The sequence below is a fragment of the Meleagris gallopavo genome, chromosome 2 (assembly GCF_905368555.1).
Source record: "Meleagris gallopavo chromosome 2, MGAL_WU_HG_1.1, whole genome shotgun sequence".
In the NCBI taxonomy this organism is placed as follows: Eukaryota; Metazoa; Chordata; class Aves; order Galliformes; family Phasianidae; genus Meleagris; species Meleagris gallopavo.
The window spans coordinates 28,719,365-28,746,240 of NC_139405.1; the positions used below are offsets into that span (position 1 = coordinate 28,719,365).

At 38.7% G+C, this 26,876-nt stretch overlaps 1 protein-coding gene across 1 annotated transcript in view; it reads right to left on the reverse strand.

The window, feature by feature from the left end:
• Positions 1-26,876, reverse strand: part of GLP1R (glucagon like peptide 1 receptor) — an 81,118-nt gene that overhangs the window by 45,996 nt on the left and 8,246 nt on the right. Inside the window, exons 2-3 of the mRNA XM_085219431.1 lie at positions 6,377-6,473; positions 4,968-5,078 (exon numbers count right to left, since the gene is read on the reverse strand). Coding sequence (XP_085075557.1) covers positions 4,968-5,078; positions 6,377-6,473 — 208 coding nt within the window. The remainder of the gene's footprint in view (positions 1-4,967; positions 5,079-6,376; positions 6,474-26,876) is intronic.

The following is a 26,876-nucleotide window of genomic DNA, read 5'->3' on the forward strand; positions in this document are numbered from 1 at the left end:
AACAGTTAAAAGGCCCAGAATCGCACCAACTTAAACAATTCAACAAAGAGAATCACAGAACATTTAGTGTGGAAGGAACTCCCAGAGATCTCCCAGCATGACCCCTTACCATAGGATGAACTAGAACAGATTGCTCAGGGCTATGTCCAATCAGACTTAGGCCATCTCCAAAATTTCTGTTTCAGAGTATGATCACCCTCACAGTAAAATAATTATATTTAAAGGAAGCTTCCTGTATTTCAAGTATGTGTGCTCACACACATCAATAAGATCTCTGCACACACATTCCAGAACTTTCTCTTCTCCTGGTTGAAGAATCCCATCTCTCTCAACCTGTATTCACAAGAGATACTTCAACCTTTAACCACCATCACATCCAATTGCTGGACTACCTTCAGTACATAGTTTGTACGCAGAACTCAGAACAAGACAACGCATTCCAGACAGATTCCACTCCCTAGAGCTAAGCGACAGACTATTCCCACAGAACTGCCAGTGATGATGCTATGGCCAGTACAGCCCAGGAAGCTGCTAATCCTCTTTGTCTCAAGGGCACATTATTGGCTTACGTTCAATTTGGTGTCCACCACCAGGACTTACATGGCCTTCTCCGACAGAGCTGCATTCCAATCAGTCAGACCTTAGCCCATACTGGCATGCAGTTATTTTCCTCCCCAGGAGGGAGACCGCGCTTCCTTCTGTTGAACTCCGGACAGCCCATTTCTCCAGTCTCTCCAGGTCCTTGCAAACCCTGTGGTGCATCTAAACTCCCTCACAGTTTTGTTCCCTCTGCAAACTCGTCCTTGCGGTATACCACTAGAGACCGCTCTTCAAGAGGGCTTTATGCTGATGATTCCTTTGAGCCCAGCAAAACAGTTTTCGGCTCATCTCATTGTCTGCTTTTGTGTAGTTCACACTTCATCAGTTTATCAAAGAGAACATTAGAGGAGACAGTGCCAAAAGCCTTACCAAAGTCAAGATAAACAACATCTACTGTTCTCCCCTCACATACTGAGCTAGTCACCTTATCATAGCTCAGGTTTGTCAAGCACGATTTCACCTTCATAAATCCAAGCTGGCTATTTCTAATCACCTTGTCTTTTATGCGATTGGAAACAGTTTCCAAGATTATCTGCTCCATCAACTTCCCAGTGATTGATGTGAAGTTGACCACTTCGCATCTCCCCACATTCTTATTCTTTTTGAAAAGAGGAGACAGTTGCTTTCTACCAGTCCTCAGGAGCCACGCCCCCAATTTCCACAACTTTTCTAAAGATAATCAAGATTAACCTCACAATGACACAGTGTAGTTTGTTCAGCTCTTGCTGGTACAACGCATAGACTTGTGTACATCCAATTTAAGTGTGCCTTAGCCTGATTTTCCTCTACGAAGGGCAAGTATTCCTTGTTCCAGACTTTACTACGGATCCTAGTAGCCTTGGATTGCTTCAGGCAAGCTTTATCTGTAGTGACCGTTGTGAAGAAGGCAAGGAGTATCTCATTCATTTCCATGTCCTTTTCCACAAGATCCCCTACTACATACAGCAGTGGATTAAATTTTTCTCTCTCTGGCCCTTTGGTTTTGATATTGCTTCAAAAGATTTATTTATTTATTTATTTATGTAAATCACGCTTAACTTGACAGATTCTGGATAGACTTTGGCTGTCTTAACCCCCATTCCTGAATGCTCACTGTCTCTATATTCCTCTTAGGTCATCTGTCACTGCTTCCAGCTCTCTTACACTTTTAATGGAAACTGCCAGGTAACTCTCAATGCTTCCTCCATTCCCATACTTTATCATAAACAGCAGTAAGTTTACTCCCCAGGGAATTTCTAGGCAGTATGGTTCTATAGCACACTTTCCATGCATTCTAAAAAAATGGATCCTAATCAAAGAACAGTAGTTTTAAACAAAGCAAGCTTAGCAGAAGCCCTTCATGCTTAATGATCTTCACTTAACATACTTTAAAGGTACTTTCTAAACAGGGTCTTATCTTTCCCTTTTCATGATTTTAAACATATAAAGACATCTTAGCACTGCAGGGCTTACATCTATTTTAGGCTATGAAAGAATAAGTAATAAACATACTTTTGTGATTACTGTAAGTCACTGGGCATTCAGTTTCCTATTGTTATAGATCTTGCATTATAAAGGAGTTACCTCCCCATCGTGGCAGTCCATCAGCATTCGCTTTGAACATGACTCCACAAGACATCATGAAAATGAGTCAGGTCACAGTAATTCAGACCCCTAAATTAGGCATCACACACTAATAGTAGCCTCTTGTGTTTTGTATTAGATGATAAAAATATTTCCTCATTCCATTCTTATTTCTCACTGATAACACATATTGAGGTATACTCACAGTATGCACATGAGAACAAATCCAGATATATTTTCTGAAGTACTTTTGCAATCCTCCCTAGCATGCTCTATGATTTTTCAAAATGAAAAGTCTTCTCACTGAAACAGTTTTCAGGATAATTAATTTTACTTGTTTCCAAGAGTATCAAAGATATTGCACATCCAAAAATTTATTAATCTGCACTATTGCTTAAAATCTTGATTCTCACCAGTAGTAATGTTTGAAAAGCAGCTGAAAGTCAAACAACTGTGTCCTGTTCAGTATCTCAAAGATTGCAAGTAAGCAAGTTTAGAGGAAAGCAGTTGAATCCTGTAAAAAGTTTTAGATATCCAGAATTACTAGGTATCCAGAAGTGTTAGGTTTATTGGAAGTTCTGCAGCATCATACAATTCTATCTCAATTAATTGTGAAGTAAATATTAATTCCACATATTTATAAAAACTTGTTTATCTGTTCTAAAGTTGCAATATTTTAAATGACTGATCTGAGAAGGGCAGGGAAACAGCATTTTAACATTAGAGGTTATAAAATTATCAGTTACTACCAATACAGTTCAGATAGAGTACAAAAAGACATTCAGAAGATAGAAATATGAGGTAACATCATATTCATAATATCCATGTGGGAAAACCAAGAAATGCATCTAGAAAAAAAATAAATCACCCTGACACATGTTCAATATAAACAAGACAGCAGTAAGACACGTCATTTCTGAAAGCAAGCAGGACAGGAGTAACCAAATGGCTGTAGGAATCCCAGAGCACAGGAGCCAAGAGAATGGAAGAGATCATCTCTTTCACACATCACCAGGTCTCTAACCAATTAGCATGTTGATAATGCTGGACTTCAGAGGAAGACATGGGAGCCTAATATAAAAGCTATAGCAATTAAAAATGAAAATAGCAATGCAGACTCAATTTTGTTTTAAAGTCTTATCTCTAAGACAAGCTTGAAGTTCAACAAAAAGTTTAAGGGTTACAATAGTTGACCTGTCACCTCCCAAACTGTAAGAAACAACCTTGTAATCATCAAGGTTGGTAATACTAAAGAGGAAGAGGTGCTCCAGACACCAAAGCAGATATTCCCATGTGGCCTATGGAAAAGTCCATAGTGGACGTGCTAAGTTGACCTTAGCTGGCTGCCAAACAGGCATCACACTGCACTTTTGTTGTAGTAAAGCAGTGACAGGATGAGGGGTGGAGCTCTTCCACGCATGGAAGTTGTCCACCTTTATAGGTATTATGATGTTATTTTGATGTGAGAATTTTTCACTCACCTTCAAGGTAACAACAGTTCAATAAGAAAAGCAAAAGCTGTTCACACAAGCAAAGCAAAATAAGCAGTTTATTCACTTCTTCACATTGGCAGGCAGATGTCCAGCCACTTCCTGGAAAGCAGGGCTTCAGCACACAGAACAGTTACTTGGAAACACTAATGCCACAGCTATGAGTATTCCCCCTCCCTCCCTCTTTCCCTGAGCATTTTTTGGCTGAACTTGCTGCCATATGGCATGGAATGTCCCTTTGATCACATCAGGTCAGCTGACTTGGCTATATCATCTTCCAAACTCTCCCCCCCCAACAAGGCCAGTAAATGTGTTGGAGAGAAAGCCTTGATGCTGTGCAAGCCCTGTTAAATAACAGTCAAATCACTGGCATGTTATCAATGCTGTTTAAGCCACAGGTGCAAAGAACAACACTGTGATGAAATTTACCTCTAACTAGTCAGACAGTGCAATTCTTATTCCTTATTCAATAGGATTTTCATCACTCCCAGGTCTCAGGATACACCAAAGTATCCTTCAACTGTCCTATTTCTCATTTCCAAATTCCCTTTACTAAGGCCTACAACTTATACTACACATCTAAACTACTTTTACCTTCAACAGCCAGGTTTATACAGCCTCATTAACAGCATGCTGTCCCTTACCAGGGGCCAAGTTCAATCCACCACACAAGACAGCCCATTTACACTTCAAAACTTAGATTTTCATAAAGAAGTTGCACAAGTACTACAAGTTACTATTCAGGGACAAATATTAGATGAAGGAATCCACATGAATTGTCAGATGAATGTATACATATGGATGTAAAAAATAATCACCTTAGAGATTTATCTGTCAGAGAAAAAAAAAAAAAAAAGTCTCTGCATCCACCAGTACCTTCACCTTGTTGTATTCTAACAATTTATTCCAGGAAGGAACACAACACTTTTCACTTCAAATCATTTTTCTACATTTACTACAGGAGGACCTCCTGTAACAGCTTTGCTGCTATTTCTGTTTTCAAACTGTACCATTACTACTGTCAGCTCATCTTCACCAACAAGTATCACAGTACTGTTTCATTAACAGTCACTACTATTCAAATAGCAAAAACAGATGAGAGCACAAAAATGCAAACTACATTCAATCCTTAGAAAGTCTTTTCTCTCATCTTCTGATACATGGAAATAAATACTATACTAATTCCCATTCCTGCTTTTATATTACAGAGAACTGAATGCACCCATGACTGTTAAGGCCAATATCATCCTTTCCAATACTGTGCAAGTAAAACAGGGTTGGTTTAAAGCTGTTCTTACAGGCAAGGACTCTTACCTGTGTTGGCCCAAGGTAAATACCAGGGGCAGCTGACATTCACATAGGTGCCAGGCAGTCCATCAGGCCAGCAGGCATAGTTGTCAAATGTTCTGTTGCAGAACTTGCCTTCTGCAAAGAGATGGAAGAAAGGGGCATGCCACTCTCTTATTAATATTAATGCAGAAAAGACTAAAGAACAAAAGATAAAATACAACATGTGCATTTAAGCCATAATAGTATTATGCATTCAAACTTTGGAGTTAAAGTTTTTTGGACAAGCAAGTCTTATTTATCCCTATGAAACAGGGATGGGAAAAAAATTGGGAATATGTTGGGGAAAAAAAAAAATAAAAAAATCAGTCAATTAATCAAGGGAGAAGAAAGGCACATCAATATTAAACCATTTTTATCTTTTCTCTTCCACACCCACATGTGTCTCAGTTGGATTTAAAATATTTTTTGCTGTGAATACTGTAGATAATCATTGCTGAGAATTGGCTCACAGTCATGCGGTTGGAAATCTAATCTAATACATAGAGATCCATCAGCAAAATACCCACACACAACCATAACTTTGCATTACAGCTTAATCAACACGAGAGTACTTCAACTTCAGATTTATTAAACTGTCATTCTTAGAGGGCAGCACTCAGCCACTCAACAGGATAATGGAACAGAGAGAAATGAATGTTTTGCAGCCATTGTTGTCATCACCTACTGTTCTCACTCCGCCATAATAACGTGGTTAAGAGAAGGAAAACTGACAGTTTTCAAGTAATTATTCAGATACAGCTTTAGACACATCTCATCTTTTTCAGTGTGCCACAACAGCACTGAAGCACAGCAGTGCCCATATTGTATCCAGTTCTGAGCGTCACTGACAAGTCACCAGTGTCCTCTAAACGCCACAATGCTGGCACACTGCAGCTGTTCCCAGCACACTGGAGCAGCTCTACTGCTAAGATGAGCCACATTCTCATTTGCACTTGGCACTTTTTCCTGCATGTATGTTTTGTTTTAAATGCCATTTCAGCATTTTACAATCCACAAAATAATTTCTACTATTAGATTAATGTAAACGGTATGGTCCTAGACTTCCTCATATCTATACTCTCTCAACCCTTACCTCTAAAATAAATTTCAAGAGTGCTATATTAGTAACCTACTTTGATGCACTACAGCCACCACAAGACAATTCTGGATCTGAAGATGAAAATCTTTACAGTGAAATTCTTCCTTAAAATGGTTCCTCTCAGCAGAGGGAAGAGTCCCACAGAGAACAGGTTGAAGGAAATGAAACAAAGAATAGATAGTAAGGATAGGACTGGACAGTAAGCTGGAGAAGTACTTTCAAGTTCATAATTGCTCCCTTGTGACTGTTGTTTTGCATTTTAACAATACTTTATATCCCTACCAAGCAGGCTTACCTGCTGCAATAGGAGGTGCCTCATATAAGTATTTCAGGCATTGGAGCTGGTATTCCTTCCACTTCTGCACAACACCAGAGAGGGATCCATCTGTACTCTGAAAGAGAAATCACGAGTCTCAGACATTGAATTCAAACCACATTTTCCATGCAGTCTAAATTGGAGGATGTGAAGAAGTCTTGACCAGCCTCATCTCCTTCTATGACAAGGTGATCCACCTACTATGCCCAGGCAGCCAAGAATGCCAATGGCATCCTGGCTTGCATCAGAAATAGAGCAGTCAAAAGGACCAGGGTGGTGATCATCCTTCTGTATGCAGCTCTGGTGAGGCTGTACCTTGAGTACTGTGTTCAGTCCTGGGTCCCTTGCTACAAGAAAGTCATTGAGGCCCTGAAGCATGTCCAGAGGACAAAAAAGCTGTGAGGGGTCTGGAGCACAAGTCTTAGGGGGAGTGGCTGAGGTAACTGGGATTATTTAGTCTGGAGGAGGCTCAGGGAGAACTTACTGCTCTCTACAGCTCCTTGAAAGGAGGTAGTGGTGAGGCAGGGCTTGGCCTCATCTCTTGGGTAACAGTGAAAGGACAAGAAGGAATAACCTCAAGTTGTACCAAGGGAGGTTCAGGTTCATTATTAGGAAATACTTATTCTCCAGAAGAGCAGTGAGGCAGTGGCACAGGCTGCCCAGAGAGGTGGCGGAGTCACCATCCCTGGAGGTGTTTAAGGCAAGGGTAGACGTAATACTTTAGGACATGGTTTAGTGAGCAATATTGACAGCAGGTGGGTAGTTGGAGTAGATGATATTAGAAGTCTTTTTGAACCTTCATGATTCTATGAACTCAAAACAGCACTACTCATAATAAACATTGCAAGATGCTACTATGTGGTTAACTGCAACTAAAGAAATCTTTTTCTGTTGGTATCATGAAGAAAGGAAAAAAAAAACAACAACTAAGCTGTGCTCTCAATGAAACCCAAGTTAAGTTAGCTTTGCTGTCTCAAATCACAGAAGGGTTTGAATTGGAAGGACCTTTCAGACCATTTAGTTCTAATCCTCTTCCATGTGCAGGGACACTTTCTACTAGATCAGGTTGCCCAAGAACTCCATCCAACCTGGCCTTGAACGCTTCCAGGGAAGGAATATATTTTTCCTGAGGCCACAGAAAGAGCAGGGATTCTTTTCAGCACGATATGACAGGCTGCAGTATCACCTTTTCCAAGTATCAAGGAGCAGAGTGGGAAGTACATACACACTCTGCACAAAGGCAATCAGATGTTATTAAACTATAGAATTTAGTGCTGGCTGTTCAATCAACCCTAACTGAAGCCTCACCGTGCTCCCAGAGGCCCAGCTTACCCACTGCAATTAAGTACAGAGGCAACAATTCTCACTTCATATTCATATAAACTGAATTACAAACATAAGGATTACCAGGCTCTAAGTAATTGATAACACAGCTAATTCAGCATTCTTTTCCCAGAATAAAGCCCTGCATGGATGTCATAAAAACCTAACAGCATTAACTCTGCAGTACAACCCTAATAGAGGAGAAAAAGTCATTTAACCCTAACTGCTGATCAGCTTATGAAGTGAAGCATGAGGGTTAACAACCCTCGTAATTTAACTCTCACAGCTTCAACTATGCATTTTTGCCTTCTATTTCAGCTTCTAAACTTTTTTAGATGCTTAGAAAAAAATATAGCAGGACTTGGGAAGGTTTGTTTAAAGTCACATAGCTATTTAAAATTTATGCTGTATTTCCGGAAAGGCAACCTGGATGCTATTCACTACAAATAGTGCACCTTTAAAAGATGGTTGTGTAATCTCTCTGGTAAAAAAGAAGTGGCATTTTTGGACTACAGACCTCAAATCCCTTCTTTGCTCTTGAATCCTCCAATTATTAAAAATATAGATTTGGGGAAGAAATAAGCAATCAGAAATACCACCACATTCATTGTGCTCCTGTCTGGATTAAGCCATAATATCGAATTACAAGGATTCACTTCAACATATGATGAGAAATACAACATTTAGTAGGTATCTGTTGTGTTTAAAGAATGGTAGCTCCCTGTATTTACAAGCAACTCTTAACTGTAGCTAGGGCCTCATGGTCATAATTTTAAAAGAATTTGGCCAACTCCCACTGAAGTCAAAACAAGTACAAGCCTGTGGATCTTTCCAACTCTGACCCTTGTCTTCCTGATTTAAATCATTCTGGTCACATTTCACTTATGCCAATAAATGCTGCCAAAGTCTGTTTGGGCTCAAGTCACCAGCATAAAAATGAACGGACCCTACTGAATGTTAACCCTGCATGCATATGGTAACACAGAAACCTGTAGATCGAGGTTCCTTCCAACCCCTGCAATACTGTGATTCTGTGAAAACATTATTGCCCAAATTAGAGTGCGGAGAAACACACAACCAGGGGCTCCAGAATGTCATCTACAGATCTCTGTAGACTGAGCAAGGAATGAATGACCGGTATGGGGAGAGGGAAGGTCTTTCAAACTTAAGTTTCTCCCAGATAGTCTTCAGAAGGAAACTTTCAGGTTACACTTTGTTTAAATGTCTTTATCTTATAAGGGTAGCTATTAAAGTTATACAGGATTGTTTTACCCCCTCTCGGTCACTATGTTAATACTTCAATACATAAATTAAAAGGAACATTCTCCACATGAACTCTGAAGTTCTGATTCAGAATAATTTCTGAAACTACTCACTGTTCCACATCTTCCCAAAAAGTAACTATTAATTATGCATGCAAATGAATGCATCAAGTTGATCCAAATCCAGACTTGCAGATTAATATGTATACAGAGTTTCATTTAGAAGTGAAAGACTACATTATAAACTATCACCATAAACCTAAAACTGTTTGCACTGAGAAAAATAGCTTGTTGGAGGCAGAGATACTTTGAAACAAAATACTCTCTTCTAAATCAAGTTTTCTTTTATTGTCTTCATGAATACAGGAATAGCCAGTTGTAATTAAAAATTAGAAAAAAAGGCAAGCCTCTATTCCTCTATTTAATGAAAAAGTAGAAATATTCTAATCTATAGTAGTTTCTTATGATGTGAGATGACAACTAACAGTGAGATTATTTTACTCTTAAAATTTGCTAATTAGAAACAACACCTTTTTGTGGAGACTGATTTAGCAGGTTTCTATTATCTATAGTCACTTGTATTAAGACAACGAAATATAAAACCCAGAACTACATATTTTATTCTCTCTATTAAACAGGTCACTCTGCTTCAGCAGCGTTACCAAAGTTAGCTTAAATTTGATTTTACTATATGGTATCTGTTACAGCTTCTACAGGACCCGTGTATATACAGACTTACGGTAACAGCTGATATTCAAATAAGAGATACCATATTTTTTTGAGGAGTGATTTAATTTCTTCAGCAATATCGAAGCACTAAGAATGCTTATATGAAGACAGAGCTCCTGGGTCAGTACTCAGAATTTGGAACAAATTCAAGAGTATTCTAAATTATAGGGCTGCCTTTCTTTGCTAAAAGCACCAGTTCATTGTGTTTTTGTTGAGGTTTGCCTCCTTCCATTTATACTCAGCCGCAGGAGTGAGAACATCAGCAGTAGTTTTGCTGGATGAAGATATATCAAAGACAGATAGTGGAGAAGAGGACGGAAGCATAGTTAAAATGGAAGAATGAAAAGGCAAGAATAGGTGAAGGACGTTAAAGAGGTGAGTAATGGTGAAGCTTAAGTAGCATAAATTGGAGGCAGGATAATTAAGACAGACAAAAGCACACAGACTGGGGGCTTTTCAGTGTAGGTACCTAATTAAGTGTAATTAATCTCCAATGATAAATTAGCTCATTCAATAGTCTGAAGACAGAACGCTTTATAAAACCTCAACATCTTTACAGGAAACCCTCTTTCTGTAGCCACCATTTATCTTCATAGACCCTACTGTAAAAGGAAGCATTTCAATCACTTTCCAACATCTTTGAAACTATTTGAGGAAAGGCTGAGTGATTTGCGTCTGTTCAGTCTGGAGAAAAAAAAAAATAAAAAAAAAAATGAGAAGGGATCTCATCAATGTTTATAAATATCTAATGGGCAGAAAACAAATGGATGGGGCTGGACTCTTTTCAGTGGTGTGCAGTGACAGAATAGGGGCAACAGGCAAAAACTGGATCTCAGGAAGTTCCATATAGTTAACTGAAATAACTTCTTTACTGTTCCAATGGAGCAGCCTGCCCGGAGAGGTTGTATACTAAAGGATCTCTAGAGGTCCCTTCCAACCTTTAGAATTCTATGATTCTATTGCTGCTCTTACAAAAAAAAAGCATCCATAGATACACAAGGTGAGCTACGCACAAAGGTACTATTCTAATAGAGTGAAATTGGAGCACAGAATATGAACACTGAAGGGGCTGACTTTGGACAAAATACACCGTGAAACTTCAGAGAAGAAAGAAAATTTCTTAGAGCTTCAGCCGGCAATTCTTGAAATTACCATCTTTCCTCTTCCCCCAGTCATTATATAAGAGATCTTACATGCGAAAGAAAGTGAAAAACCTCCTTCTGTAAGATTTCTACTTGCTGCTAAGGGCTCATATTTTATGTTACAATCACTAGCATCTCCAAAATACTAATTTTACTCTTCCAAAGTAAATGCTAGAAAACCTAACACTGAAGCAGACTTCAGGATGGCCTTGGTATTCTTGTTTCAGGTAGGAAAAGTGACATCAAATCTCTCAGAGGATAATTCAGATTAAATTTACAGCCTTTCATCTTGGTAATACTAACAGGTTAAACTTTTTTCCCCTCAAAAAAGACCAATAAAAATCCAATGCAACACATTATTTAAAGGTTATGTTGTTCAGAATCAGTACAACAGAGGCTGAGGTAGGTAAAGATTGTACACTATTAGTTTTAAGTTCATTCCACATTCTTTCCTCTATAATAAGAATCTTATTAAAGTGTTCTGTGCAAATGAATCTGCACCAATTAAAGCACTGTTTTATTCATAACATGGACTTACATTTACACAGGTTTTGTCCTCATTTCACACCCCAAATTGGGCAGAGCAACACTGCAATGTTGTAACCCATAACCACCTTCCATTCTCTGAGACCAGAATCTCCCTGTCAGAAAGAATGACTTGGATGTTTCAAATATTTCAAGGTGGCATAAAGCATGAGGCTCATTTACAGCTTCTTGAAAATACTTTCCCACTTAGCAAATGCCTTGCTACAACAGTACCTCTGGGAGCAGAAGAGGCTGTAGCATAGCAAAACTCTACAATAAGGTTATCTGTGCATAGAACAGTGTTATTCCTCCTGCAATCTGTAATCATGTATCTCCATTTCTAATTTGGAGTGAATATGAAAGCATATGAATAGCAGGATGCCTCCACTAGTTCATTAAGACCATCTTGACCATCGGTCAAGACTTGATTTCTCAGCAGTTATTATACATCTATCAGAGAAGCCCTGCAGACGTTGGTGCTATAACTCCCAACAGTTGTTCTTCAGCTGATATTCTGGCTGAAAACCAGCAACAAAAGAAGAACACCACTGTCAGTTCAATCCCTTTAAATACAGAAGGTCATGTCAAAGGGAAAGGAGATACATTTAAAAAAAAAAAAAAAAAAAAAAAGGCTGTGCTACCCAGAGAACTATCACTGGAGATACTTGCACAGTAGCTTTTCTGAAGATAATGGGACTGCACTTTAGGACATCTGACATCCCCTGGATTTCCACATTTGTTACTTTCCCTTCCCAAATTACATCACCTCGTTTTGACTTCAATATAATCAGCTGACATTATGGAAGTCTAAGTGAACCTTTTGAGGTCAAGTTACTATTCTTAGTTCCTTCTTTAGAGCTGCTTGACTGATCAGATAATATAATATTAATTACGTTTCAAGTCATATTTTACAAGATACTTCATCAGCAGTTGGATCAATGTGGACAAATCCTTCACTTCTCAGGAAAAAAAAAGCAAAAAAAAAAAAAGCAGTGGATCAAAATAGCTTTCCTTTCAGAGAAGCACCTATTACCAGCTTCTAGGAGCTTTTGCTGTAAACACTTCTGTTCCTTGGTTACTAATTGAACGTATGACTTCAGTAGTTCAAGAGCACCATTAAAAAAAAAGTATCCTTCCAGCACCTTCTCTGACAGCAAAAAGCAGAAAATTACATAGGTCTCTCCAAAAGTAATGCCTCCTTTTTTCTTCCAAGGAAACTACAATAGATACAAAGAGTACAATAACACTATTTGATGGAGCAAGTCCTCAGCTACAAAATATTATTTGCCAACATGGTCACCACCATTTGCTATGCATTTTGACCAGCAATGAGCTGGTCCACATAACTAGTCCACATGCCATGCTCTTAAAAATCTGCATGGCCATCCAGAACAAGACTTGTCTTTCACATCACTGCCACCACTGCTGAAATATAATCTGGAAATAGTAGTAGTACTCTGTATACTGAACAGATCATATTTCTTATTCTTTACAAGTGATATCATGTAAGCAATCTGTCAGATGATTTAAAATTGGTGTATAGAACAGTTGGAGCAGACGAACAAGGCATCGCTTTTATTTTTCACTGATAACAAAATAAAAGACATTTTTGGAATATGTTAATAATCTGCTATCTTTAGCAGAGGTAAGGGTTTCATTATCATAATGTATGAAGGTCACTCCAAAAGTAATGCCTTGTATTTATTTCCATGGAAACCACAACAGGTACAAAGAGCACAATAGCACCTTTTGATAGAGCAAATTCTCAGCAACAAAATGCTATTTCTCAACAGGGTCACAGCCATTAACTATGCATTTTCATCAGCAGAAGTTACTCCCAGTCACTGTCACCACTGCAGAAATGTACAACCTACCACCCACCTCACTGTGCTCATATCCTCTGTTTGGTTCCCATAAACGTTCAGAAAGTATCAATGAGTGTCAGTGGTAGCCATCTCCTCCACATGGAGGAATTCAATAAAGCATCTTTGTTCCATACACACTTCCACGAGAGATGCCATTTTGTCAGGCTGTCCCTCTGCTGCCATCTGTCACATAGCAACAACATGTAATGAAGTATTTATGGAAAGGTTCAACATTTACTGCCATACATTCACCTCTGATGTTGTGTGCAAACAAAATAGGAATCATCACTTTGGTAGCAGGCCTCATATAAGCTCTCCACTAAAGGTGCTACTGAACCTAAAGCAGCAAAAGCTAACTCATCTGGCACTCAAACCCAATCAATGCATAGGAAGGATACTGCTTTGCTTTCTCTTTGGAGTTGCTGAGACTGCCAGCACACTGCCAGTCCTGAGCAGTAACACTGGGCTTTCAACATCTTCCCAAAACACACCTTTTATTCCATTTCTTCTGCCCAAGTAGCTTCAAAACAGCATTTTGGACAATCCAAAGACCAGAAAGCAAATATCACCTCAGTCAAGGACCAGAATATGTATTATTTATTTATTTTAAATCAAAGGCTGGATCTCAGGATTCTTTCCTCCTAGTTGAAAATAACCACTGCACCACATGGTCCCTCATCCTTGCCTGCCCTCCTGTCCTTTTTCACATCTGCACAGCTTCAAAAGGAAGGGTTGAACGTGCTCAGTCACATGTGAAACTATAAACAAGACAGCACAGAGCACTAATCAGCTGTCCTCTCCCTATTATCCTCCCTCCACTCCCCCTTTCTTAAGGACAATTTTTGCTTTATTAGAAAGAAGGATAAGCATGTGTACCTCTCAAAAGCAGCTTGGAACTGCAGGTTTCCAAACATAAAACATTTGTGTGTGGAGGCTTGAGTAAGACAATTCAAAGAACTAACAAAATTGACATGAGACATTCTTGCTTTCAGTACTTCTAGTGACTAGGCAGAGGCAGCTCTCAGTTCAGCAGGACTTAGTTTCATAAACTCTCCCAAAAACATAAGCTGTTTGAGCAGGTGTGAGGATTCAGCCCTGACCACAAGGGTTTCCACTTCAGGACCAAACATCTCAGTTTTGTCCTGTAATGCTTTAATCATGCTTTCAAATCAATTACTCCTCTCTTCCTCTCCAGAAGTTTTGTTTCAACAAGGCACATTTCCCTGAGAATGTCTCCTGGCCCCTATCATTTTCTGGATCAAAGCAAAGTGTTTGGCATTCAAAGACAAGTGTCAAAGCAAACTGCTTTAATATCTAAATCAACTTCCGCAGCATACTGTACTAAAAATCAAGTGAATAAAGCACAATATTTCAGCTTTCTACAAATTAAGGATCATCTCCAGGAGACAAAAACTTAAGTCCTGTAGGCCAGGTATGGTAGCCTGAAAATTTGCTACAAAACTACAATTAAGAGGTCATTACATTGTTTCTGCCTTCTATAATAGACATACTGGGGATACCAGTCTTTATCCCATGAAGATCTTTTCCCAGCCTAGATAGAGGTTTCCTCTTTACTCACTCTAGGACCCACAAAGCAGTATGTTTATAGTTGAAACATAAGCATTCAGTTTGATTATAATTGCTTTCTGAATACATTATTTTCATTACATTTTCTTCCATCTGTTCCATTAAATGTTGCTGCAAAGGACTTACTATATGAGCCAGTCATAGAAACTTCTAAGCAACTATACAGAAAGACAGAAGAAATGCAAAAATTGCAAAGGAGCTAACTACCAAACTCTTGGACAGCAGAAAACAATCCCACAGTTTTAGTTGGAGGTACTGTGTGTCAACACAAGAATTAAATCATCACAGGAATTGTGTACAAAGAGTTTGTTACGCATTGCAAAACTAAGTATATGTTTTGTGAAGTGTTCTTCAGAAGAGGACATTTATTGATGCAGTTATACAACAGAAGTATCGAAGCAGTAGAGAGTTTAAATTTCATTTACAGTCTCTTACAAGCGTGTAGCACTCACAACTGTACGGAAGGAACAATGAAAGTGCTGTGGGAATAGGGGAAGTTACAAAGAAGAAAACAAGAGTTCTTCAATCTACCCATCCACCCTCAGCTGAGAGACAAAGTATAGCCTACACTATTGGAAGAATAACTCAGGCTTTCATTAAAAAGATTATGGTGACATACTATCACAGTGGAATAGATGTGCAGTGAGGAACATCAAGGATTGAAAAATTAAGGAGAAATCTAGGGTTGAATTCAGATACTTAATCATGGACACCGGCTGATCTCCTCTTAACATACACAATTGTCTTGCTTTACCTCCTGTAGAAGCTGCAGAAGTGCATGTTTCCCTGTAACTTGCATTACATCTGCTTCTCCCACACATGCTCTTGAATACTGTAGGACGTCTGCAGAGCTAAACACCTGCATTTGGTAACTGACTCATCCTGAGTGTCTTTTTGCCGCTCAAGCAAAATAAAGAAAAGAACATCTGTCAAAGCCAGACTCCTACTGCAGTTCAAAATACAATGTGCTAAGCTGGTTCTTTATGACATATTGAACCAAGCACATTTTAAAAAGATCTGTTTTCTAAGTTTATAACTGTCTGGTTTCTCTGCAAATACTAACAATGGGCTAGAAACACTAAGTATTTCCATCTTTCACACTGAAGTATCATAGAATCATAGAGTGGCCTGGGTTGAGAAGGACCTCAAAGATCATCTAGATTGAACTCCTCTACCACAGACAGGCTCACCACCACTAGATCAGGCTGCCCAGAGTCACATCCAGCCTAGCCTTGAATGCATCTGGTTACAGATGGATCCCATGGGAGTTAAGCTTACCCCAGCTTTTCAAATGACTGCTCAAGCAAAAAAAAGAAAAGAACATCTGTCAAAGCCAGGTACTCTCGTTTTCAGTACTGTCATGTGAGATCAGAAGGCAAGGTGTAGAGAAGTTGTGATTTCTCCCCAGAAAGAGCAATATACAGCAATATAAGCCTGGTCACCAGCTTGTTGGTCGATCACTAGGACCCCTGAGATAAGCTCTCAATAGCAAGGGGGAAAAAAAAAAAAAAAAAAAAAAACATCAAAAAACACAAAGCAGACATCTCTTACTGAATGCATTTTCTTAAGTAACATTAAAAAAAAAAAAAAAAAAACACAAACAAACTTAGTTGTCCTAAGAAATAAAGGATTTGATACAAAAAAAAAAAACAAAACAAAAACTATCTCAGCACAAAGTTATTAAAAACAACAAATAAGCTCCATATATAATATTACGGGTTCTGTACCTACTGTTGTTTAGTGATTGCTAAAGAGGAATGCAATAAAATCTGCATGGCTTTCACAGTTGTAATTGCAGACAGTAGCTTATTTTGGTTTTAACTAATGCCAAGTTAACTCCCTCAGCAGTTCATTGTCACAGAGGCTCAACTGTCCATCAGCCAATTATCTGCTATACTGCTCCTTCCTGCCTACTCATCCCTTTGCCAAGACAATTATCTGTAGTGGCATTACAGATTGCTAGCATTTTCATCAACAGTACCATCACATCTGAAATCAGATCAAACAAGAGAATTTCTGCTAGTGGGGCTTGGTCTCCAGACGTTTTCCTTCCAAACGCTATGGAAGAGATAATGCAGAGGTATACCTCTGTCTAACACAATGACATGGTCTGTGACATCTAAATGGGACAGAACCCCTACAACAGTATTGCTGTGGTACCACAGCATATACAACAGAGTTCTCATTTACTTGGACAGATACAGCGCAGTGTTTTACAGGCAGCACTTATTTTTTTCTAACAATTTTCATCATTCAACATACACTGCTGCCAAGTGTTACATTCCTCAGTCTTGATTTGTCAAAAATAAGAGAGGAGCAACACTGCAAAATGGCTAGAGCCTTAATCAAATATGGAGAAACAGTGAAGCAGAGAAAAAATAGTCATAAGATAAAGGCAAATGCTGCCCTGGAACTGCACTCTGATCACATGAAATAGAAGTAACACAGGCCCACAAGGAAGAACAAAAACAGCATGTTTGAAGTTAATCAGATGATCTTCATGTTAGATGGTAATGGACTACAGTTCTTAGGCACCAGAATCAAGAGGTGATACAAACTGGAAGAACAAATCTGGCAACACACACTGCTGCAGAACTGCAGCACCATCCTCACAGCCGTGTTCCCAGTCAGGGGAGCCAGGTGATGTTACCATTTCCAGAGACAACCCAGCATGAAAGTTGCATTCCTGCTTTCAATCCACCTGTCACATCCTCTTCCCTCTATTTCCTTTTTAACCAGAAGACAGTGAAGTTCAGCATCCCTACACAAGGAAATTTTTCACTGCACTCTCAAAAGCCCTTTCATTAATTTAATTCTTAAAATTGTCTCACAAGAGAGAATTTAAAGCATCACCTTAATGTGACAACAGTATAATGTATTCGCAAGATCTTAGCAGCCAAGACTGAATGCTACCATTGCCTTTCTACAGTTGCAGGTAAGAGCTATTTTGATTTTAATTCTGTGCCATCTTAACTTCACTTTTATTTGTGGAGGACAATTCAGCTTCTTTAAAGGCAAAAATAAAACAGCTCAAACCCCAAACCTGTGCTTTCCCCCATACTCACCCCCACCCCCAATGTTCTCTGTGAACAGTTGCTATGATCTTCAACAATATTTAGAATTACCATTGGTCTCCATCTAGCTAAAGAACAAAGGAGTGAAGTCTATTTTAAGCAGCTTTCATTAACCTATTAGCTTTTAACCACTTCTCCTGTTTCTTTAATACAAGGTTGATGCTTTTAAAGATTTGCATGGGACTACATAAGCTTAAGACTTTGGAATTCTCTAAATTTCAAACAGTGCTGAGCAAGCTGTTCAGTACTCTGCTGTAACAAGTTACCACCTTTAACTCAATTTATTCAGAAGGATCAAAGCCACCCCTCCACTGAGATAAAAGTACCTGTCAGATACATTCAGAATGGGTTTACTTCCAGGTTTTTTTGTTTGTTTGTATTTCCTACAGTCCCACTCTGACAGGGAAGTACGGGAATACATGCAAGCCAAGCTGAATCAGCTTTTTTCCTATACTAGGGCTGTTCATAACTAGAGTTATGAACCACTCTATTACTATAGGACTTTTCCTCAGATTTGAATCACTCTACCACAAAACCCTTTCAAAAAGAAAACTGTGGTGCATTTATTTTGGAGGCACAGTGCAATAAAAGCATTAAGGGAAAAACCAAGTGTTATAGTAAGCAAATAGCTGAGCAAAACACAAAGATTCCAGGAGTTCTGGTCCTGGATCCCGACGGAGACAATAATACCAGCTCTGAAGTTACTAGTAGTACAGCAGCATGTGTAGATGATACAGAATTCATAAAGTTAAATTTAAAATCCTTCTCATGCTTAATCCTGAGGTCTTTCTTCAGAAATCCCCTTCCTTGAGCTCAGAGGGTTTTGCAAGTTCAAGTTTCAATGTAAACAAATACTTCAGCATTTCTGTCAAGAGTCAACGTTGGGCCAGTTTATCAAACATTCTTCACTACAACTCTCTCAAATAGCAGTTTTCTAAAATCCCTCTATGAAAATGTCAATAACAAAATGAATTTGTAGCCTGCAATCCAGTTAACCTTGTATACATAATGTTCAGTTTCTAATAGTCCATTCCCATTCTGCTAAAGAGAACCTGGCACTGAGCATACCACCAGAATCAACAGCAGAAGCTCTGTGCATTACAGGCCTGCAAAAGTCAATCCCATATGCTAATATGCTCCTAATTCCCAAAAATTAACACAGAGGAAGGCAAATGCAAGGTGCAATCTCCAGTTCAGTACAAGTTAACCCTATCCCCATCCATAAATGATTTCTGGCAGGCTCTCATCTCCATCAGATGGAGTCTCACAACATTGTTTTCCCAATATGAGGAAAACTGTCAGATTCTTCTCACATAGAATCCTTATGAGTCTCAGTGCAGGATTGTACTTTATTATTAACTTTATTTTACTCCTGGCAGGTATCACAGCCTTCAGCTGTGTAGGTCTGCTTAAGAGACACAGCTGTATCTCCAGAAATGAGCCTGTCCCCCACCTTGGTTCTTCTTTCCTAGCCATGCTCTTGTAGGTATGTATGGAGCTAAAGATGTCTGTGACTTAAGCCACAGAAGCAAACCATAATAGTGTTGTTGTTAGAACTGAATGGACAGACACTTCTCCCCGTCTCCTCTGAGGAGACCTTTGAAAGGAAGCAAAAGGTCAACAAGACAAAGACTGCTGCTCAGGCAGCAAGCACTGCTTTGCAGAAAGCAGGAGATGCGATTAAGCCCAAGAGCAGGGCGAAAACTTCATAAGCCACATGAAGAAAAAAATGTGCAGAGCGCTTCAAGAAAACTGTCCAGCCTGAAAAAATGTAAACATAGAAGAAAGAGCTGTCTCTCGGGTCAAGTTCCAAAGGTTTGCCAGAATGAAGTTCAATTTGCACAGAAAGCTTTCCCCCCTCCATCTCCAGTTTTCAGAGCACCAAGGGAAGCAGCGACCATGCAGTAATACCCACACACATCTGAAAACAGATAGGTCGCTTTAGGGAATTAAAATCATTCAATTAGTTCCATGTTAGTAGTTTCACAGCCACATATTTCCTGTCTGACATTAATCTTAAATCAAGCAGCACTTGTAGAAACAGAATAGATTCCCTGAGAAGAGGCTACAGAAAACACTAGGGAACTTAAATGACAGCAGCTTTATTTGACTTTGTCTTTTCCAAGACAGTTTGTTCACTGAACTAACTGCAAAGGATTCTTGTTTCACATCTCAGTGCATCCTTAAGACATACTTCTGTAGCACAGAATCTTCTTACACCATAACCCTACTATCATTTAAAGCAGCATAAAGCAACACAGCTGTTCAAAGATGCAGCCATGATTTCTTCCCTCCTTCACTCATCTCTTCTCCTCGTGCCAGCGTAAGTGTTCATGCCATTGCACTGAGCTAAAAAGGCAGACTCTCCAGGGAAAAATTACACAGGCAGAATGTTCAAGACTATACAGGTTGCCATGAAGCAGAGGCCAGCACCAGCAGCGTAGCTCATGGGGATGCGTGAGAATAATCTTATTCACTGTCTCAGAACAATGTCTAAAGAGGAATCTAAAACAAAGCCCGTTCCCTGTATAAAAATAATTAAGCTAGGCATCAAGTATTTATTATCTACAAAAAAGCAAAGACTTGAGGACTTCAGTTACTGGAGAAGTAGTCCTTCAGGTCTCTTTACCAATATCTATTGCTAGACCACTCAAGATTTTATTTTTTATTTTTAACCTTTTCCCACTAGAAGCAGTACTTGGCAACCACAGAGACCTCAAGACCTGAAGGAACCATGATGAACATCTTAACAGCTTCCTGTGTAATACTTTTAGAGCCTTAATGTGAATGCTTAACAAGCAGGTACTGTTCAGACCCACATCTAACCTTGATTCAAAGATTTTAAGTGATAAAGAATTCCCTTCACTCTTAGGCAATTTGCTACCATGGTTAATTATACTCAGTATTGAATTTGGTGCCTATTTATGGGCAGAGTTGACTTAATCATGCAAATAAGCCTACTTAGAGGAATTACCTTGCAAAACAAAGTATATCACAACAGTTTTATATAACAGAATAGGGTTGACGTTACAAAAATCCAGCCAATTAAATTTTCCTTAAAAAATAAAGTTGATTAGCATTAGTTATGTTAGATCATTTTCTCAGCCTTTTCACAACAGTAGTGGATGAGTATCAGATTAGTGAAACCAAGGAAAAAAATGTTTTTAATGATATTGCCACTATACAGCACCATGCCAAAACTGCCCTAGCACAATGAGGAAGGGAAGCTAGATTTCTCCTTTCCAGCACTGCTAGGACAACTGACTCCTTTGTTAGAAGTTTTAAGTTCCATTACCCACAGACTTCTCGGGCACTTCAATCTCCATTAGCATTTTTTAAACAGCTGATTTGTACTGGCTGCTGTCAGCTTCTTTACCTCTTTGATATCAGTCACTGCCAGATATTTCAGATGACACTTCTATTTCTTTCAAGAATAGTTAAAAGTTTCTACAGAAGTCAACTACACAGCTAGCAGTACTGGGGACATTATCAGTATCTTTAGACTTGTTGTTAGGAAGAAATTCTTTATTGTGAGGGTGGTGAGGCACTGGAACAGGTTGTCCAGTGAGGCTGTGGATGCCCCTCCCTGGAGGTGTTCTCAAAGCCAGGCTGGATGGGGCTGTGAGCAGCGTTGTCTAGAGAGAAGTGTTCTCGCCTGTAGCAGGGGGGTTGGAACTACATGACCTTAAAGGCTCCTTCTTATGATTCTATGGTCCTGAACACCTCGAACTCAGCAGTATTCATGCTTTTATATGATAATTTTCTCACATAATCTTTTAGCTTTACTTTTTCGAGCATCATGCTTCAGATGGTAGCTACATTTCATTGTATTTTTTCCAGTTAGAAGACTGAATAGAATGGGTAAACATGTAAAAACCTGCCGATGGAAGTGCTGCAGTGCAAAGTAGCACACTTTGTATACAGAAAGATAGCAGTCCTTCTTCCATCTCTGGTATCTTCTTGCCTTAGTAACAGATATTTTGAGGTCAGGAAGCTTACTTGTGTAAGTTTAAAATAAGTAGATTAGCCACCATATGTTATAATTCTACTTGAACACCACACCGGCCATTTGCATGCATGTACACAGATTGCTCTTACACCTTTCCAAAGCACCCAGAGAGGACAGCATTTCAATTCTTCTTCTTCCTTGCTGTGTTTTTCCACTTTGTCTTAAGGATATGTGGAGTCTAAGAAAACAAGACTCACAGTGCAAGACTTTGAGTTTGATACACAAATTTAAACGTTAATAGTCCCCATTCCCTCTCCAGCTTTAATTATTGGGTTCTACCCAGATTTGTCATCCTCTGTTCAAACATATACACACACATCCCTAATACTGAAATCCTTTTTAAACGGTATCTTATGGAAATGAAACCGTTCTCAGCCTTAAGATTAATATCTCCAAAGATGCCTCAAGTACTCTTGCAATTCTATTAGCAGCACTCCTTTTAGAAGAAACTCACTGCCATAGTTTCTCCCTCCACATCACATAGAGCTCTCAACAGGCTGAAAGCAGCCATCCATACCTCTTTAGAACAAAACACACAATGTTATTTTTCATTAATTAGTAGAATTGCTAATTTATACTGTGTGATGGCCTCACCAGTAGGAAAGAGATATCTCTAAGACTGACATGAAGCATACAGATCCTTTAGCAATTACAATTTGACTTATATGAGGTAAACTTGATTCTACACGAGTAGAAAGAATAAGTGCTAAGATGAAAAGAAAGAAAGGAAAGTCAACTTTAATTACATTAAAGTCCATTCTAAAATCAGCAGGTACAGGAAAATCTTCTGCTCCAACAACCTGCACTTTCAGGTTATTGTTAGGTACATCCTCCTCTATTTTTACGGCAACCAGGATTTGTTCAGGAAGATTTGCATGCATAAAGGCTTATTCTTACATTCTTAGAACACAATTTCAAATGATTCATGAATTCATTGAAGTTTCATACCTTACACCTCCTTTTTTCAAGATGAAGAGACCTTTAGCTTTATAGAATTGAAAAAGACCTTCTTATTAGCTTTACAAAAACAGAAGAAACACAGACACTAATCACCTGAACTGAGCAAGTCCCTATTTGAGTACAGGAACCTACTAAATTAACCATCGTGTAAAACAAACATTTCAAGCTCCACAAGGAAACCCTAAAAAGCCACAGTCAAAACAGGAGTTGTTAAGAAGGATCTATTCTATGGAGATCAAGTAGAGAAACAACACAATCAAAGAAAGCAGTAACTCACTATGTAGGAGACAGCAAAACAACTCTGGCCAGAGCTGAAAGGAACCTCCTGTCTGGAGGAACCCTTTAGAAAGGAGCAGCCTGGGCAGCAGCACAAATACATAGCAGACTGTCCAGCTTGTCTGCTTTATTTCTACCAAAACTTTCAACGGAGAGAACCCACAGAACATTTCCCTTGTCAGATTACTTGGACACTAGAAATGGTGAAAATATTTAAGGCGGCGCCAGGGTGAAAGAAATGACAGCTGAGGGAAAAGATGCCTAAAGACAAAGATTTAGTTGAGAGCAAAGTGGGTTGGCACTTTCCATTTTTAACTGTTCAAATAGATTCTTTCCCAGTTTGCATCATAAAACTAAGTGAAAGACAAGTGTTGCAAAACAAGCACAAATCAGCCCACAATGGTGCTGAAGCCAAGTATTTCCATGTCAGCTGCCTGTCAGTTCATACTCGACAGCATTACAAGTTTGCTGCAGACTTGCTATGAAATGACCTCCTCATTTCTCTGTGACAGTGTGCTGTGCTTGCTGCCTTTCAAGAAACACTGTTCTCCTTTGCTGATCCCAGCTGTCCATCGAACAGGATACAGACACTTTGAAATAAATCTGTTTATTTGGAGCAAGATCAAGCCCCGGAAATATTTCCAGCATGACAAAAATAGGGGAAGAGTAAAGAGTAAGAACAGTTATAAATTAAAACCAAAACAACAACAAAAAGCAGAGGACGTGAAGTAGCATCAACATAAAGATCCCCGTCTTAGATGTAATGTGTGGACAAGAGAAAGCTTTTCGAATTCAGGGTTTTTATGCAAGTTCTCAGTGCAGTGACTGGAAATCTATTTTTTCTTGGTTAGATGTACACAGATATTCTCTCTCCTCTGAAGCACACTCTTATTCATGAAATGCTTGAAAATATGAATTTTCTTGAAAGTCTGTTTTAAGCACCATGTTATGCAGTTATGCAAAAACCAAGGTCACATATGACTAAGTTCGTATGTTGAAGGTAAGCAATAAGTATTATTATAATATAGAATCATAAGTATATAAGCAATAAGTAAACAGGAACACTGCAAAAATCAAACGCTGTAAAAAAAACAAGTTTCTGAACCTGAGAAAGTGATCTTGCAAGGGACAGATGTGAAGGAAAGTAATCATTGGAGGCTTGAACACGTAGAAAGCTAATCCCATGAACTATAAAAGATGTTTACATTAGTTTTGTTCTCTCAATATGTCAGCATTTAAGCTCACTAAGTAGTATATGTGCAGCAATGACAAGTCAGTTCATTACAGAGCGCCCTGTTGTAAAAAGCATACTACTTAATAGTACAAATATTCTCATTTATCAATTTGTTTATTATACAAATGTAAATCTTCCTCTCCTCTCTCATCCCCCAAATCAATTACATAGGAACAAAGAAACATTTTCAGAAAAGCACAGCCCTTCAATCCTTATTCTACAAGAAGGAACTCAGTACCCAACTGAGTTCTACAGCCATTACAGATATTTCCAAGGCACCTACCACATCAGTATCCACTCCCTTCTCTCCATGCAGAATGCAAGACAGTAAATTATTTTGTTATTCAACTATTAAGTAATTAACATTCCATATGTATAATTCAATATCTTTCACTTTTTGTGGAGATTAAAACTTTGAAACTTCAGACCTTCTATCTTCAAGATAGATGGAAAACAAACAAACAAACAAAAAGCAGACACACGTAAGCCCTGAACTGGATTTTCCTTGGATGCATCTCTACAGTCCCTGTACAACAAGTCTTCAGCCACCCGTTTCTGCTCTCATCCAGCTATGCCATCCCCTATTCCTAGCAGAAAGCTTCTATTTGCAAGAGCACGTTGAGCTAAAATGAAGAACACAAGGTGCTTAGTGGGCCACAAATACCAGATTGGGTAGACCTCTTGCCACCAGAGATAACTGTCATGGCTAGCACACCTCCTTTAACCAGCCAGACCAATCATGAATACTACAGCAACACTGTGGACAATGTCACCCCATCTTCTTCTCCTTCCTTTTCCATGTACAGAAGTCAGGGTCTTGTTCCTAAATAGGATCCCAACTGCCCTTTGTAGCTGAAGGGAGGTTCTTCCCACTCATTCTCACACAAAAGCATCGTTACTGTTGTTGAAAACAAACTTTATGCTGAACAGATCTGGATAATGTTTGTCCACAATACACACTTCTCTTGCTAAAGAAAGAATATCCAAGGAAAGCACTATAAACGTTCAAACATGAGATCGCTGTTCCTATTTGGAAAGTCTGTGATGCACAAAAATAAAAAAATAAAATAAAAAAAAAAAGCAGAGTAGCTTAAGCTGCACCAACTTAATGTTTCTTTTACAGAAAACTAGCAATCTGTTACAACTGTAACAACTTCCTCAAGAATTAATATGGAGAGGAAGATATTAATCCAAATAATTGTTTGCCCGTTGTTTCCTCTCTACTGCGATCACATGAAATGCCCGAGTGATTATAAATCATTTGCCAGGAGATCCACAAAAATTTGAATCTCAACAAAAGCAGTGAATGATGAAATGCAATATCTAAACATAGCCTCACAGTTAATTAAGTATGTAGGGTTACGGAGTAAGGAAGAACATAGGAGTGAGAAGAAATATGAAAGCTTTTGTGTATTGCTATTTCCCACCACTTGGTTACTATAAACAGCAAGAAAGGGGAAAAATGGAAAAACATAGCGTAAAAAAATATATCTTCGGCTGCTCAATGACCCACCCATATGGAGGTGGATTCCATGGATGGGATATCTTATTCATACAAGCAAATAAATAAATCTTTGGTACATTCCAGCCCTGAGACACAATGTAGCTCAGATACCAAAGCAAATAAGAAAACAAATCAGTCTGAAACTACAGTTTAGTTCCTTGTGATTTACAACCATGTCTACTACTGCAGACATTAAGAGTTCAGATTATAAAGCTAACATTCTTTCATCCTTCCATTTCATTAGTAAAAGAATCAGTTTTATCCTGGAGAGCTTTAACAGCATCATTCATTACCAGCAGGTGTCTTAATCCCCAAAGAGCAATGAACAAACTCAGAGCATACGGAGTTATTCTTCAGATACTTCCTATCTTATGGAAGTTCATCCATTAACTAATGTTAGTGGCCCTGGAAGTCCATAGGGAACCAGCTGGATACAATTAAAAACATTCCTGTGTCAACTGTTAGTTAGATTCAAGTAATAAATAACACAGGGGCCCTGAGATGTAAACTTAAAGTACACTCATCTCAATATTAAATGTGTTGGAAATTTTCTATCGTACTGTTTGAATAAGATGTTTCTGACCACCTTTATGACTGAATGTCTTCTGTACCATTTCTGTGATGTTAAATATTTCCTCTACAGAGGACATGTGTAGGAAGCATTTTGAAAGAAGTCCACTACAAATACAACCTCATTTATTTGATTTGCAACTTATAACCACACCATGTCTTGTAAACAGCATATAATAACTTCATATCAATCTTCTCTTTTCCAGAGAGCACCGTTTACCGTGTCACTGAGTTTAAAAGGAATCGGATCTTGATATCCTTAGAACAGTACATTTCAAACAGTACCCAATGAATCCTTAATTAAGAAATTGTAAACAAAAAGGGCAATAAATTAGAATACCACAGCCGTCTGACAGAAGTTGAGACAGGCAGCTATATCAAGTAATTCAGTTCAAATGTTCCACCTTCAGTTTTCCCAT